This window comes from Lagenorhynchus albirostris, chromosome 9, assembly GCF_949774975.1.
Source record: "Lagenorhynchus albirostris chromosome 9, mLagAlb1.1, whole genome shotgun sequence".
NCBI lineage: Eukaryota > Metazoa > Chordata > Mammalia > Artiodactyla > Delphinidae > Lagenorhynchus > Lagenorhynchus albirostris.
Genome location: NC_083103.1, coordinates 94,475,115 through 94,488,957, shown reverse-complemented (window position 1 = coordinate 94,488,957; position 13,843 = coordinate 94,475,115). Strand labels below are relative to the sequence as shown.

Genomic DNA, 13,843 nt, shown 5'->3' with positions numbered 1-13,843 from the left:
AGTTGTGTCCTCAAGAAAAATGATACTAACTTATGCTTTCTGGCAGCTGTGTGAGGATGACCATTTCCTCATTCCCATGTCAACAATGGACAACATCATTCTTTTTGAAGCTTTTCTAGTGATTCAGTTCCTCTCAGACTGTGAAGGAGGATACTGTCACCAGAGTGTCAGTGGGCTGATCCCTCAAATGAAGCAGATCTTAACCACTGCATGTTTCGGGAAAGCAGTGTGTTGTATCCTTACCTGATGTCAGAAAGGCAAGGGTACCAATTGTTTCATTGGACATGATGTTATGGAAACGTGCCAGCTGTCCAAACATCTGTAGGCCGGCCTCCTTCTCTCGGCGGGCTTCTGGAGTCAGACTGTCCCATTCACCTCGGTCCTTCTCAATTTGTTGAATTTTTATCTTGCTCAAATACTACAGAAACCAGAGGTGGAAGATATCAGAGAACAAAGTGTATTGAAGGGAAGATGATATTTAAGAGGTCCTATTTAAAATCTAGTCTACTAAGCTGGGAAAACCACAGATTTACCTAAGAGACATGAGGCTTTATTTCTCAGCACAGGGCTGAAGTTTAAAAAGAAATTGTGGGGAGATTTCCCTGGCGGTCCAGTGGCTAAGACTCCATGCTCCCAAAGCAGGGGACATGGGTTCGATCCCTGGTCGGGGAACTAAGAATCCTGCATGCCACAAGGCACAGACTTAAAAAAAAAAAAAAAAGATGAAAAAAAGACAAAAAAAGATAAAAAAGAAATTGTGGGAAAAATTGTTTCAGCCTGGGTAGACTTATGGGTAATTCCCCTGGAAATAGTATAGTCTATGAAATAGAAACGAGGATAAATAGTATATGAAATATTGGTAAAAGCAAACAGGCTACAGGGAAAAAAAAGATGAAAGATGGGAAAAAAAAGATGAAAGATGAAAAAAAAACCACCCCCCAAAACTGCTTATCAAAAAACAAAGCTCTATCACATATGCAAAATGTCTGGAAGGAGAACCATAAATATTTAAAACCCTCTACCTCTCACCATTCTTGCTGTTGTAGCAAGCATGTTAAACTTACAGTCCCATGAAAACGCCGTCTGTGTCATTCTGTCACATAACTGTTCCTTAGAAACGTCTATTTATTACAGGACTTGTTTTCTAAGGCAACAGATCTAAAATCTTCAAGTATGGGATTATGAACAAAGCAGGAACATTTGCTCACAAATTAAATACAAGTTACTGGGAGATTGCTAATCAATACGAGGAGTGTGTGGGTTATCCAACAGGCTACCCTCAAGATTTACCTGCTTTGTCTCCCTTTGGGTCACTGCCCTATCTTACACCTGTCGCAGATAAGGGAAGTTTTTATAGCAGCAATAAGCAGCTCCACAAGGGAGGGTTAAGTTGAAGGAACTGAGAGACCCCCAGGTGTATACTTTGTAAAACTCATGTTTCAGATATAGCTAAAGATTTGGGAGGCAGTGGACAGATGAAGAGTACTGATGACTTGGAGTCTTTATGTGAAAAAATAACCCAAACCAGAGATTTTTTTCCAAATAGTGGTATAAAAGTCAGAATCTTTTAGGAAAGAGGGCTAAGAATCATTGCCTTGGTCAGTCACTGTTACTGATGTCTAGGGATGGAAGAAAGCTGAAAGTCACTAACTGAACGAAGCTCCTCTGATTTCTTTCTCTAGCGCTAGACTGATTAGTTCTGCCAGGGTACCTTAGTTTGGCCTTTCACACTTTCTTTTCCACTGTCTGCCAGAATATCATCCTAGCTCATAAGGCCCTTGGTCTTGGTCTCTAATGGAACAATACCTATCAAACTCTACAAGGGCAAGGTTGGTGGTACATTACTACTTGCAAATTTTTGGTGTCCAAGACTGGTACTAGGGGATTGCTAGCATAAGGATTGCTCTATTATGACTAAGAGGTAAAAAGTATGTATGATGGTATAAGGGCAGTTAAATCTGTTTGTTTGTTTGTTTTTTTTACCTGTATGGCTTCATCCAAAAGGAAGATGGCATCGTTCATTAGCAGGTTAAGAAAGCGGAGGAAAAGTGGGGGATTCATGGCTTCTAAATTCTTAGAGGCATAGTCAGCCAAATCCTGTAAGTCCCAGCCCAAGAAAAAAACATTTTAGTACTGAATCACAACCCATTGGGGCTTATGTGGAGCAAAACTCAGATAACTCAATTTTGGTTTCACCAAAAACATTCTCACCTTAATGCTCTCTCGATAGGTATCTGTTCCCCACATGTACCTGAGGATGGGATACATGGGGCGGCGGTAATTAAACTTCTGCTCAAACTGATGGGGGTCTCCTGGAGTAAGGCAAGAGCAAAACATCAACAAAGGGGGTGCTATCAGAGAAAAGGCAAGGGCTTATGTTTATGTGTAACCATTTTATAAAAATTCTGAATGTGTCAAGGCTACCGGCAAGACCTGCCGCGGGAGTTTATGAAGGCCTAGAGTCATAATCAAGTGTTTGTTTATCTCCTTACCGACAGAACAAGAGGGGGACATATAAACGATACAGTACTCAGAAAAGGACAAGGACTGAGCTGCAAAATAAAAGCCAAGGGAAACAAATGCTTCCACATCCAAACGTAGACTACTTATCAGACTTTGAATGAGGCCTCTGAGCTGGCCATTGTGGCAGTGCCAGCCACGTGCAGGATGGGCTACTAAAAGTAATCCCCACATTCTTCATGGATAACATCCCAACTGTGTGGCTAACTGGTTCTTGATTACTCTGAAAAATCAGGCCAGGAGCTAAAAATCTGAGGCTTATACTGCTTTTGACATGCCACAGGTACCACCAGAGCTCTACAGGTTGGGTCATATAATAAGGGAGGGGCATGGGATTTGGAGTCAGGAGACTTAGGTTTTCCTTCTGGCTCCACTTAATGCAAGTCTCTTACTCTTTCTCAACTCCCACTTCCTCAGAAAATAAAACAGGAATTATAATACACCCTCTAATATTACAACCAGAGGGTCATAGTGGCTGTATAATGAGATAACTGCAATGATTTATTGTGCAACTTCTTATATATTATAAAGATTTACATACACTGCCTCAACCATCACTTCAACCCCTTTTACAAATGAGGAAACTAAGTCTCAGAGGTAAGCAAGTAACAAAGTCAAAATTCAAATATGGAAAAACAGTCAGTAAAGTGTTAAATGTCTCTTTAATGTTAATTGTATTTATCACTGGCTGGTAGGACATCCCCTTTAAAAGTGGTCTTAAGTAACTGATCTTGTTTACTGGTTGAGAGAGGGTACTGTTTACTCAAACATAGCATCTCAGGGTTACAGCTCAAAAGGGCATGAGAGAAAGGGAATGTTGCCTGCTGTTATTCTTAATCTAACAATGAAACTGTACGAGAGTTAGACCGTCTGGATAAGACAAAAGAATATCTCAATCAGCACACTGTCTCATTATCCACCATTCTGTAATTTTGAGGCAGAGAAAAATAAAGACCTGGGGTTTTAACTGGACAGCCTAATTTATTTGAGTATGATTCTATCAAAAATTATAGTAAAGTTGTTAACAGTATGCGTTTTTCTTTTTTAAGGTGAGAGAGACCTGATTCTACCACTTAATTGTATGACATAAACAAATAATTTAATCTTTTTGAGCATCCATGTCTTCATAGGTAAATGGGGATAATAGAGTAAAACTTTCCAGATGGTGACAGATTAAGGAAACAATGTGAAAAAAGCACTTAGCATCAAGGGTAGCACATGGTAGGTATTCAATAAATAATGGCTTATGATTATTTTCCTGACATTTAAAAACTGATCAGCGATCAGTTTCTTGGTTCTAGACTGCTTTACCTGTAAACTCAATGTCCACAAAGACCTTGATTAGAGCTTCTGCAAGGTGGGATGCATAGGGAAAGTTGCAGAACACACGTTTCCGGTGGAACACACTGGATACCAAGGGATTTGGGGTCTGATCCATGTGGGGCATCACTGCTTCCAACACCTCAGCGAGTTTGGCCCTTAGGTGGGGATTCTTCATCCTATGAATAGGGCAGAAAGCAAACTGAGCAAGCAGAAAATTTAACTCCCAAATTTATAACTATTCTCTCCATACGAGGAGTCAAAACATGATATATCATCTGTACAGAGAGTTACAGGAGAAAACACGACTCCACAGTTTTAAGTCGGTCAATTTCTGGGGGATATGCAGAGTGTACCATTCAGCTCTTTAAGATCACAGCTTACCAATTATGAGGATGAGTACTTAAGTTTCTATTTAATGCTCTGCCATTCTGTTTACTTCACTATAACAATGCACGACTTACTATTTACTATTCTCTGACAGCTTCATCTGGGATAAACTTGCCTTTCCAAGCTTTCTGAGGCTAAGGGCCAGGATATAATTATTCCACGTTACTTATAATGCATACCATGTGCGCCTAATACTTGTTGACTTATGATTTTTCATTAGGTCTGCTCAGTTCAGTGAAGGACTGGCTTCTACCTATGTCTCACTGACACGGCTCAGGGGATTGTGGATCTCTTCTTTGTGCAGCAAATTCTCTCTTACATACATACTGTTTCCTTTGGCCTACCACCAACAAATCAGAGAAGCAACTCTACAGGTCAATGAGCATCTTCCTTTGGGAAGGAGGACTAGAAGCTATGAATGCTAAGACTTGAGATCAGAGAGCATTTACCCAAGTTTACTGCTCATCCAACTCAGAATTTTAAGAGCAAACTTTGTTATCATACATTAGAAGATCATTAGCACCTGGCAAGGTCTCTGGCATTAAGGTAACTATTTTAACCAGGGACTAGCAGTGAAATTCCCATCAGGTACCTTATATGCAGGTTCAAATTCTCTGTGGGCAAAGTCCTTTGTTTATTATGCCTCTCAAGTGTGGGATTTTGGGCTACCCATAAGGATAGTCAGGTGATTCATTAATGTTAACACAACTTCTGAAGGCAACCCCTTATGATTCAGGCTTGTTTATTTCTTGGTTTAGAAGTCTTCTGAATGTTTTGCAGCTCTAAACTGTGACAGAGCCACGCTTTCAGCACTTCACCTTTCTATGCTTCCAGTGAAAATGGTGATAAAATGAAGGACATGTTCCAGGGAATCTGCTGATGTCTCCAAGATGTCATCGGCAAAGCGGCGGAGAAAAATGAGGAAATCACCCAAGTTATCTGCAAAAAATTCTGAGAAAGAAAATATTCACTGGAATTAGCCAAACATCTGACTCTTTGTATTATGCAATATTTAAATTCCTCCCTTTTACTCTACTTAGTGAAGGTTAAAAAAACCCCAAATGTCTTGTAGGTACTAGAAATGACGATAAATTAATATAGAATCTCCTTTGAATGTAAGTCAATTTTTATTTTTATCCAAGTAAACAGAATAGTAGAGACATAAAATGTTAACACACCAGTGCAGTTTAAGAAAGTATACTGATAGACATATACTTCCACACTCAAGGTTAACAGTGTGTTAAAATAACCCTTTAGATGAAAAAGAATCTTGAATAGAAATGAATACATTAGATGACTATGGTCTTCACTCTCTGGGGTCCTCCACTGGTCTTTGCCTTCTAGTATTTATGCCCTTGTATATCTCCTCCTACACTATTCCAGGGTAGAAGACACACTATGGGGCACATAGAAGTGATGGCATGTCATTTCCATAATTAGGTTATAGAAGGCTACAGCTTCCATTTTGGTTCCCTGCTCTGAGGGAAGCCACCTGCCATACCATTAGCAGTACTAAGGAGAGTCCTGTGTGGCCTGGTAAAGAAGCCAGTAAGCAACTGAGGTTTGCCACAACCACACGACTAGGCTTGTAAGCAGATCCTCCAGCTCTGATCGAGTCTTCAGATTCCCATGGCACTGGTGGACAGTCTGGCTGCAACCTCACGAAGGACCAGAGTCAGAACCATGCAGCTAAGCTACTCCTGGATCACTGACCCGTGGAAACTGTGTGTGATTATGTTTGTTGTGTTAAGTTGCTATGTTTTGGGGTAATTTGTGACTCAGCAATAGATGACTAGTACAGTGATCAAGAACATGTAACTTGATTTTGATGGACAGTTTCTGCCGGCCCCTCACCAACATACATACATACACAATCTCACTTCTGGGTTAACCAAGAGGAGATGATTTTTTTTTTTCTAAAGAATAGCACAGGGGGGTGGGTTAGACAAATAAATTTGTAAGTTGAATGACAAACAACAGTAATGATAGAAACTAACAGCTCTGAAAACCCTGACTTCACTTCGTCCTTTGAAGACTATTTTCTTATCTGCACAGCAGTGGCGACACAATGCTGAGGAACAAGCTATCAGTTCCCCCAGGCTTCAGCCAACAGACATTACCTACAAGTTTGAGTTGTTTCTCCAAAAACAGCTGAATGATAACTAAGGAAGGATATTTTGAGGATTAAACTTCCAACGTGACCCAGTTAAACTTAGATGGCTATAAATAGGAAGCTCCCAAGGGAGAGCCTGCTTACCTGGCACGTAAGCCAAAGAACTGTAGCCATCTGGCAAAGGAAAAGTTAGCTCTATCGGCTGTGAGCCTTCATTGCCTATGGCCAGTTGAACTAGGAGGACAGCCATGGACACCTGCAAATTTAGGCAGTTTTGCAGCATTTGCGGCTCAGTCATGGCAGTCTTAGTAGAAAGATAGATGGTCATCAGTCGTTCAAACTGCTCACGGAGGTTGTCAGCAGCTGGGCTAGAACTTTGCTGAGCATCCCGCCAGGCTACCTGCAGCCGATGCAGATTTTGGTTGATTTTTACCATCTGATCATGCAACCTGCCCCCAAGAAAGCAGAAAAGACTGGGTCAGGAGGCTCATATAGGGACTGTTGAGTACAGACCATTTTTTTTTTAATTTTAACATCTTTATTGGAGTATAATTGCTTTACAATGTTGTGTTAATTTCTGCTGTATAGCAAAGTGAATCAGCTATACGTATACATATATCCCCATATCCCCTCCCTCTTGCACCTCCCTCCCATCCTCCCTTACAGACCATTTTTGAAAACCAAATCCTCACTTATTTATTCTATTATGCCCTTTTAGGATGTAGGGAGCTGCAGTTGTGATGACACAGAAAGCAATCACAAAAGTTACTGACAGGGCAGAGGTGGGAGCATAGCACTGGGAAAATGTTACCAAGTATTCAAGAATTGAATCTAATTACATAGATTAGTTGTCTTCGGCTGAAGTGCACCATCCATAGAATGGCTCGGTTGAGCAGGGTGTAGATTGGGCTTTTATTATGTACAATATATAACGATCAGGCAAAGTACAAGAAGCCCAGCAGGGTAGTTTGACACCACACAAGTGCAATGATTGTACCTGGACGTGGTTATATGGACAGTCTTTCCATGGTTAGTAGAGAACTAAAGCTGGTGAGAAAGGAGTCTAGATTACTAATGACCACATATCAACCAGTAGCCACCTATGATGCAGCCTAAGAGCAGCTTCCAGTCCTCTGATGCTCAATATAAAATTAAATGATTCTTTACAAAGGGTCAGCCAAATGTTCTCCAATGAAAGGAAGACCCATAATTCAATGTTATAGATAGTTGTGTCTATGTGTACAGTCCAAAGTCATTCTTGGCCTTGTGGATAATGTCTAGGGTTAGCTAGCCAATACTGGGAAACTAGATGACGTTCATTTTTCTGTTTAAATCTAGGTGGTTGAACGGGTTAAACACATGCTAAATTGTTATCTATTGTCTCACTTAAAATGTCAATGATAGGGATAGAAAATGCCTCTAATAAAGATATAATTTCATTTTTCCAAAAATTTGCTGAGTTTAGAAAAATGCTGTGTCAGTTTAAGTATCCTGAAAAGGCATTAAAAACTGCTGTCCTCAATATACCTTCCTATAGACTGTGAGTGAGTAGCTATTTGCTCCCCTTATTTATACTTGTCACAGTCAGCTAAATCAGAGGGAAAAAAAAAATCATAGAATGACATACGGTTAGCCAGAACCAGACAATTTTTGGAAGTCATACACTTTAGCTCTCAAATCTTCACACTTCCAGAATCCTCCTTATCTTTGATACATAGATTTTTATGTTCCTACTGATCTTATTGAAATACCTTATAAACATTTAATTTTGTCAATTTTGTCTCTATACCATAGAATAAAGCTTTCTCTTTTTTCATCAGAAGTAAAAAGTAATGAAAATTCAAGAGCAGAATGTGAAATGTTAAATGAAAACAATTCCACTTTAGCAGATGACAAAAGGAAGATAGTTTGCAAGTTTAGAGAAAAATACTAGTGTATCTTTAATTTTAAAAAGTTTAACAGGTCAAAAATTAAAAATAAATTCAAGTTATATGGATAAAGCCACTTCATGTAGACACAAATAAATGCATATAATGCCCTTTTCCTACTAGATCCTAACGTCAGCCTTCAGAATAAAGTGAGATTGTTATCTGTAAGACGCACTGTCAACCTTCTGGTTATCAACACAACCAAGCAGTTCTTTCCTAATGACATCAGAGGAGTTACCTGTGAAATCCCAAGTACAAGGTGTACTCTGTCAGGACAAGGTTTTCTGTTACAAGGTTGTAGTTCTGGGGAAACTTTGGCTCCTGTACAGCTGGGATCAAACAGGTTTCTTTGTCCAAACCTCAAAGAAATTAAAAGGAAGAGTAAATGGCTTGCCACAGACATCTATCTTGGCTCTAGTGTCCCCTTATTCTAGTTCAACTTCCATCCTGCTATTAGTGAATTAAGTAATATCTTCTTAAAAACACATCTCACATTCCTACTCTCTTGTCTAAAAATGTAATTTGGCTTCTCAGTCTATAGAAATGCAGTTAAATCTCTTTAGCTTGATCATGAAATCACCAACAATTAAAAGGAATGATAGCACTGTAGATTTTTCCAGGGGATAGATAATGGATCATTTGTATCTATTCTGTGCTTTTCTGTATTTAAGATTATTTGATTTTGAGCATGTTACTTTTATAATTAGAAGAGTTATACAACTGGGAGGAAATACATCAAGATTGAGCGATTCATTTTGAGTGGTAGAATTAAGAGTGATTTATCTTCTTCTTTTCACTTCTCTGTATTATTTGAGTTTTCCCCAATATTCTTCCTCCCTAGGCTAATATTTCCTGCCAATTCCCATACCCCTTCCCCCATCTACCCCTTGTTCCAGCCACACTGAGCTTCTCACTGTTCCTTAGTTAAGACATTTCACAGCTGTGTACCTTCATACTTGTTTTTCCCTCTACATAAAGGGCCTCCTTTGCTCCTTTGCTTGATAAACCCAACTCATTTTTCAGGACTCAGCTACGAAGACCTCCAGTTTCTGTAGAATTAATCATTTACTCCCTCCTCTGTGCTCCTGTAGATTAGCCCTAGACCATATTATGATGATCTGTTAACATATCTGCCTTCCTGTGGAGACTTTGAGTTCAAAAAGGACAGGGAATGTACTTTATTCATTTTCATAATGAATGAATGAATGAGCGAATATCCAAGTCTGCCAAATTCAGAGAGAAGGTCTCATTAAAGGACAACATCTAAAAAATAACAGTTTTAAAAAGCTTGCCTTTTTAAAACTCATAATAGCTTTTCTTTTTGCCTCATCTTCTTTGAGAAAGCGGGACCTCTGTGAAAAAGGATATAGAAGTGAATGGCTTAGATGTTACGCACACACTGTTTTGAGAAGACCAGCTCCCCCTTACCTCTCATGTGTACATTTTTTATTTTTCGTTCTTCATCATTCAACTCCTTCAGGGCACAGTAAGTGGGATTAAAGGTGAGGAGCCGAGAGGATCTGGGTTTGCAAAATGGCTGGCATAACTTCAGGAGAGCAGCACCCAAATTCAGAAAGAAGGCATCCGAGGCATACATTTGGAAGAAGATTTCTGGCATCTGATTGGCCCAAATCTTGGTGCGGCCTGCATTTGCATGCAAACAGTTTCCAAGCCAGGACAAGATACAGTGTTTGGTTTCTGGAGAGAGCTGGAGTAAGTTCTTCAACATCTGGTAGATCTTTTCATGGAACCGAGCCATGAACTGTTTAACCAGAAAACACAACCACAGAACATTCCAGTTTCACAATCCTAATATTTGTTACTCTCAAATCTTAGCCACTGGCAATTTCCAAAAATACACGAATCCTAATCTTCTCCCTCACTTTCCCTGTGCCTTACGCCACCATTTCTGATTAAAAAAAAATTTTTTTTTTCTTTCTGGGAACTTTTAAGAGATTTCCTGATGAGGTGCCAAACTGCAGGTAGCATTCACATAGCTTTAGAGTAGGGGATGGTAAACTTTTTCTGCAGAGGGCCAGATGATAAATATTTTTGGCTTTGCATGCCATATGGTTTCTGTAGCAACTATTCAACTCTACCACTGTGGCATGAAATCAAGCCATGAACAATACATATACACATGGGCATGGCTGGGTTCAATAAAACTATTTACAAAAATGGGCGGCAGGCTGGATTTGGCCACTGGTATAATTTGCCAACCCCTGCTTTAGAAAGTTGTGATGATGGGAGATTTAAACTGCCCCCAATTCAACCATTTATTGTCATATGTTGGCCAGACTTCTACCATAATTTATGCTAAGCCCAAAAAGAGAGGACATAAGCAGAAGGAGGAAAAGGAAAATAATTTGGCTTTTAAGCTGGAGTTCAGTCAGAAGATTTTAGGAGCTAAAGTTATAAGAAATAGCTTGGTGAGAAAAATGAGGATTGAGAGCAGGTAGCTGTGCTACAGCACAGGGCAAAGAAGAGCAGCAGCTCACTCTTAAACCACACAAAGGTTTGTGCTCTGCTCTTAGCGCCTGCTAAAAAGAGGGCCATTTCTGTACATGATTATGGTAGACAGCCAACCAGATTGATCTGCTTTCCCAAAGAGGCTCAAGCAGCCTTATCTGCATCTGCTTTCTGAGGAAACGATACTTAATCTAAGACCAGGGGGCCGGGATACACCGGTTAACAGCTCCACCTGGTGAATGTTGGCCTCTTGTACTTTGATCTCCTGGGGACTGGAACGAGATGGATTCAGGAAGTAGCCATGATTTTCTACTACACCCGGAGTCTTTAATAAGCAGGAGATATTCAGGATTACTCCCAACAAGGTCTTCTGGTACATCTGCCCATTAGTAGGATCCTTGGGCTGAATGTATTCTACAAAAACCTGTAGGAAAAGACAAGCCTAGTTATTTGTCTGTATGATGAGATAAATGATGGGATGAGAGGGCCTCAAAGAGTTAAGATTATACAACAACCAATGCACCTTTCTCTTATTCCATAGGTAATATTACACTGCCCTCAGGATAGGGAAGCATAGAGTATTAAGCTTCCAACTCAACTGAATATATATGAGCTTTCAGACCTACCTTTGCCATATCCTTTTGCCTAGTGAAATACAGAAGAATGTCCAGATATGCGTACAACAGGATCTGGCAGAGTTCTAGATCTTTTATTCGGCCCAATAAAATATCAAACACTGGAATCATGACTTCTGGAAATGTTCGAACTTCCTCATCCAGTATCAAGGCTTCGATGACCTCATCCAGAAACTCAGCTACACCTTCAAAATCTGACAGAAGACAAGAGAGAGAGGAGGCCATAAGAATTTTTTATACGCCTTTACACACAGCTCTTTACTCTTCTGATACTTTTGATAATTCTATTGGTATTCAACCTCAAAGGTCAAGGTGTGAGCTCTCTTCCTTAATTTACGCTGGAACCATAGTGGCTCTGAGGCTTTCTAATGCAATTAGAGGAATGTTACACTTGGAAATCAAATGTAGAAGCTCACAGATGTTGCTTATGTACTCACGGCCTCCTAGGATGGCTTCCAACATCAAATCTACCAGTTGCTCGTGGATGTTTTGGTCAACATAGATCTCGGGGGTGAGGAGAACTGTTCGGGTATTGGACACAGTGAGGTTCCTGCACTGCACTGCAAAGGGTAGCAAGTTCTCTGGAACTTTGGTAATCTGGAAACAGCAATGAAGAGAGGGAAGAGTCTAGCTCTGTGACCTGGCACAAGGACAGATATAGCAAATAGAAGGGAAAAGACATTGTGTCCCAAAACAGTGGTGCTTTCCTGTGGATGCTTGAAAAGCCATGAGAGTTCATTCTTTGGTTTAAGGAATCACCTAACTGTTAGAAATTCTAATGCTGGAAGTGATCAAGCTTAATCTACTGTTATATATACCTTAGTGGAAATGAATTTATCAGACCTTTTTTTAATAAGGGTGTGATATATTAAGACGTTTGTAGAGAGAATAATAGGAGGCACTTGTTAATTGGGGAAAGGGGTAGACCCCAAGCCACAGAAAGGAGAGACTAAAACTTTAGAAGATAAACTAACAGTCCCTCTGATATCCAGTTCCAGATATAATATGATGTATATAAATTGATATAATAGACAATGATCTTGGGACTTCCCAGGTGGTCCAGTGGTTAAGACTCTGTGCTTCCACTGCAGGGGGTGTGGGTTCAATCCTTGGTTGGGGAAGATCCCGCATGCTGCATAGCACAGCCAAAAAAAAAAGAAGACATTGATCCAACTCTCTGGCTTATGTGTTAAAGTCATACCCAAGAGGACAATAGAGTACTCAATAGATTATTCTTTTACCTCTTCCTTGGCTCTTTGGAAACAGGAATAAAGGTAACAAAAAATGTGCCTCTCCCCTGCATCTCGATCAGCAGAGAGATTCAACGTTGTAGAAGAGGTCATGTTAATCAAGTGGTTGCCTGGATCTTGAAGTAATAAGCGAGTGAAGACGGCCTATTAAGAAAAACAAATAAACAAAAATACTAAATCATTGCAAAGTTAATTTATTTTTAAATTTTTTGGATGTATTTTTTATTGAAGTATAGTTGATTTACAATGTTGTGTTAGTTTCAAGTGTTCAGCAAAGTGATTCAGTTACACACACATATATAGCTATTCTTTTTCAGATTCTTTTCCATTATAGGTTATTATAAGACATTGAATATAGTTCCCTGTGCTATATAGTTGGTCCCTGTTGTTTATCTATTTTATATGTAGCAGTGTGTATCTCTTAATCCCAAACTCCTAATTTATCTCCCCTGACCACTGCAAAGTTTATTTTAGAACATCAAGATAAAAAAGATAATTTTGACACAGGTTATTATAAGAATCACAGAACGTAGAACAAATGGGGAAAAAAGGGCTCAGTGTATCATTACTTTAGAAAATATTACATATACAAATTTAATTGTTTATGTAGTTATCCTAAAGCAAGCTTAAGTGTCTAGCATAGCCCCTAGCACAGAGTAAGCATTAAAAGAATATTTGTTGAATGGTGTGGAGAATTGGAGATTAAACTCATATGTGAAATCTACTACTCTGCATCATTGCTGACCTCACTCAGACTTATATAAACACAGTTTAAATGTACTGGGTTGGCCAAAAAGTTCGTTTGGGTTTTCCCACACCACTGTCCAGAAAAACCCGAATAAACTTTTTGGCCAACCCAATTATGAAGTTAAACTACAAGTTGTCAAGTCTTCCCCATCAAACTTTTATTCCTTTAATGTTAATTAGGCACCTGTAAGGTAAAATGCATTGTTTTGATTTTGGAAAAGAAATAAAAAAAGAGATGGACCTTGGCCTTGATAAATATTAGTGTCTACGGGAGAGAGAAGACAGGTTCATAAAGAAGCCAAGACATGAGACAGAAAGAGACAATTCCCATAAGAGATGCATGGAGATTACTGCCAGAGCCCAGAGGAGAAAATAACTCCTACTTGGCAAAACTTTGTAAACAGGATGGCATTTTAACTAGGTCTTAAAGGATAGGTAGATTTGGACATGGGACCGTGGTAGATGAGAAGA

At 39.5% G+C, this 13,843-nt stretch overlaps 1 protein-coding gene across 1 annotated transcript in view; it reads right to left on the bottom strand.

Annotated features, from left to right (window-relative positions):
• Positions 1–13,843, bottom strand: part of UBE4A (ubiquitination factor E4A) — a 33,845-nt gene that overhangs the window by 8,700 nt on the left and 11,302 nt on the right. Inside the window, exons 5-16 of the mRNA XM_060160481.1 lie at positions 12,617–12,769; positions 11,813–11,972; positions 11,367–11,569; positions 10,973–11,164; positions 9,700–10,033; positions 8,510–8,630; positions 6,488–6,792; positions 5,049–5,181; positions 3,832–4,019; positions 2,212–2,312; positions 1,984–2,097; positions 244–418 (exon numbers count right to left, since the gene is read on the bottom strand). Coding sequence (XP_060016464.1) covers positions 244–418; positions 1,984–2,097; positions 2,212–2,312; positions 3,832–4,019; positions 5,049–5,181; positions 6,488–6,792; positions 8,510–8,630; positions 9,700–10,033; positions 10,973–11,164; positions 11,367–11,569; positions 11,813–11,972; positions 12,617–12,769 — 2,179 coding nt within the window. The remainder of the gene's footprint in view (positions 1–243; positions 419–1,983; positions 2,098–2,211; positions 2,313–3,831; positions 4,020–5,048; positions 5,182–6,487; positions 6,793–8,509; positions 8,631–9,699; positions 10,034–10,972; positions 11,165–11,366; positions 11,570–11,812; positions 11,973–12,616; positions 12,770–13,843) is intronic.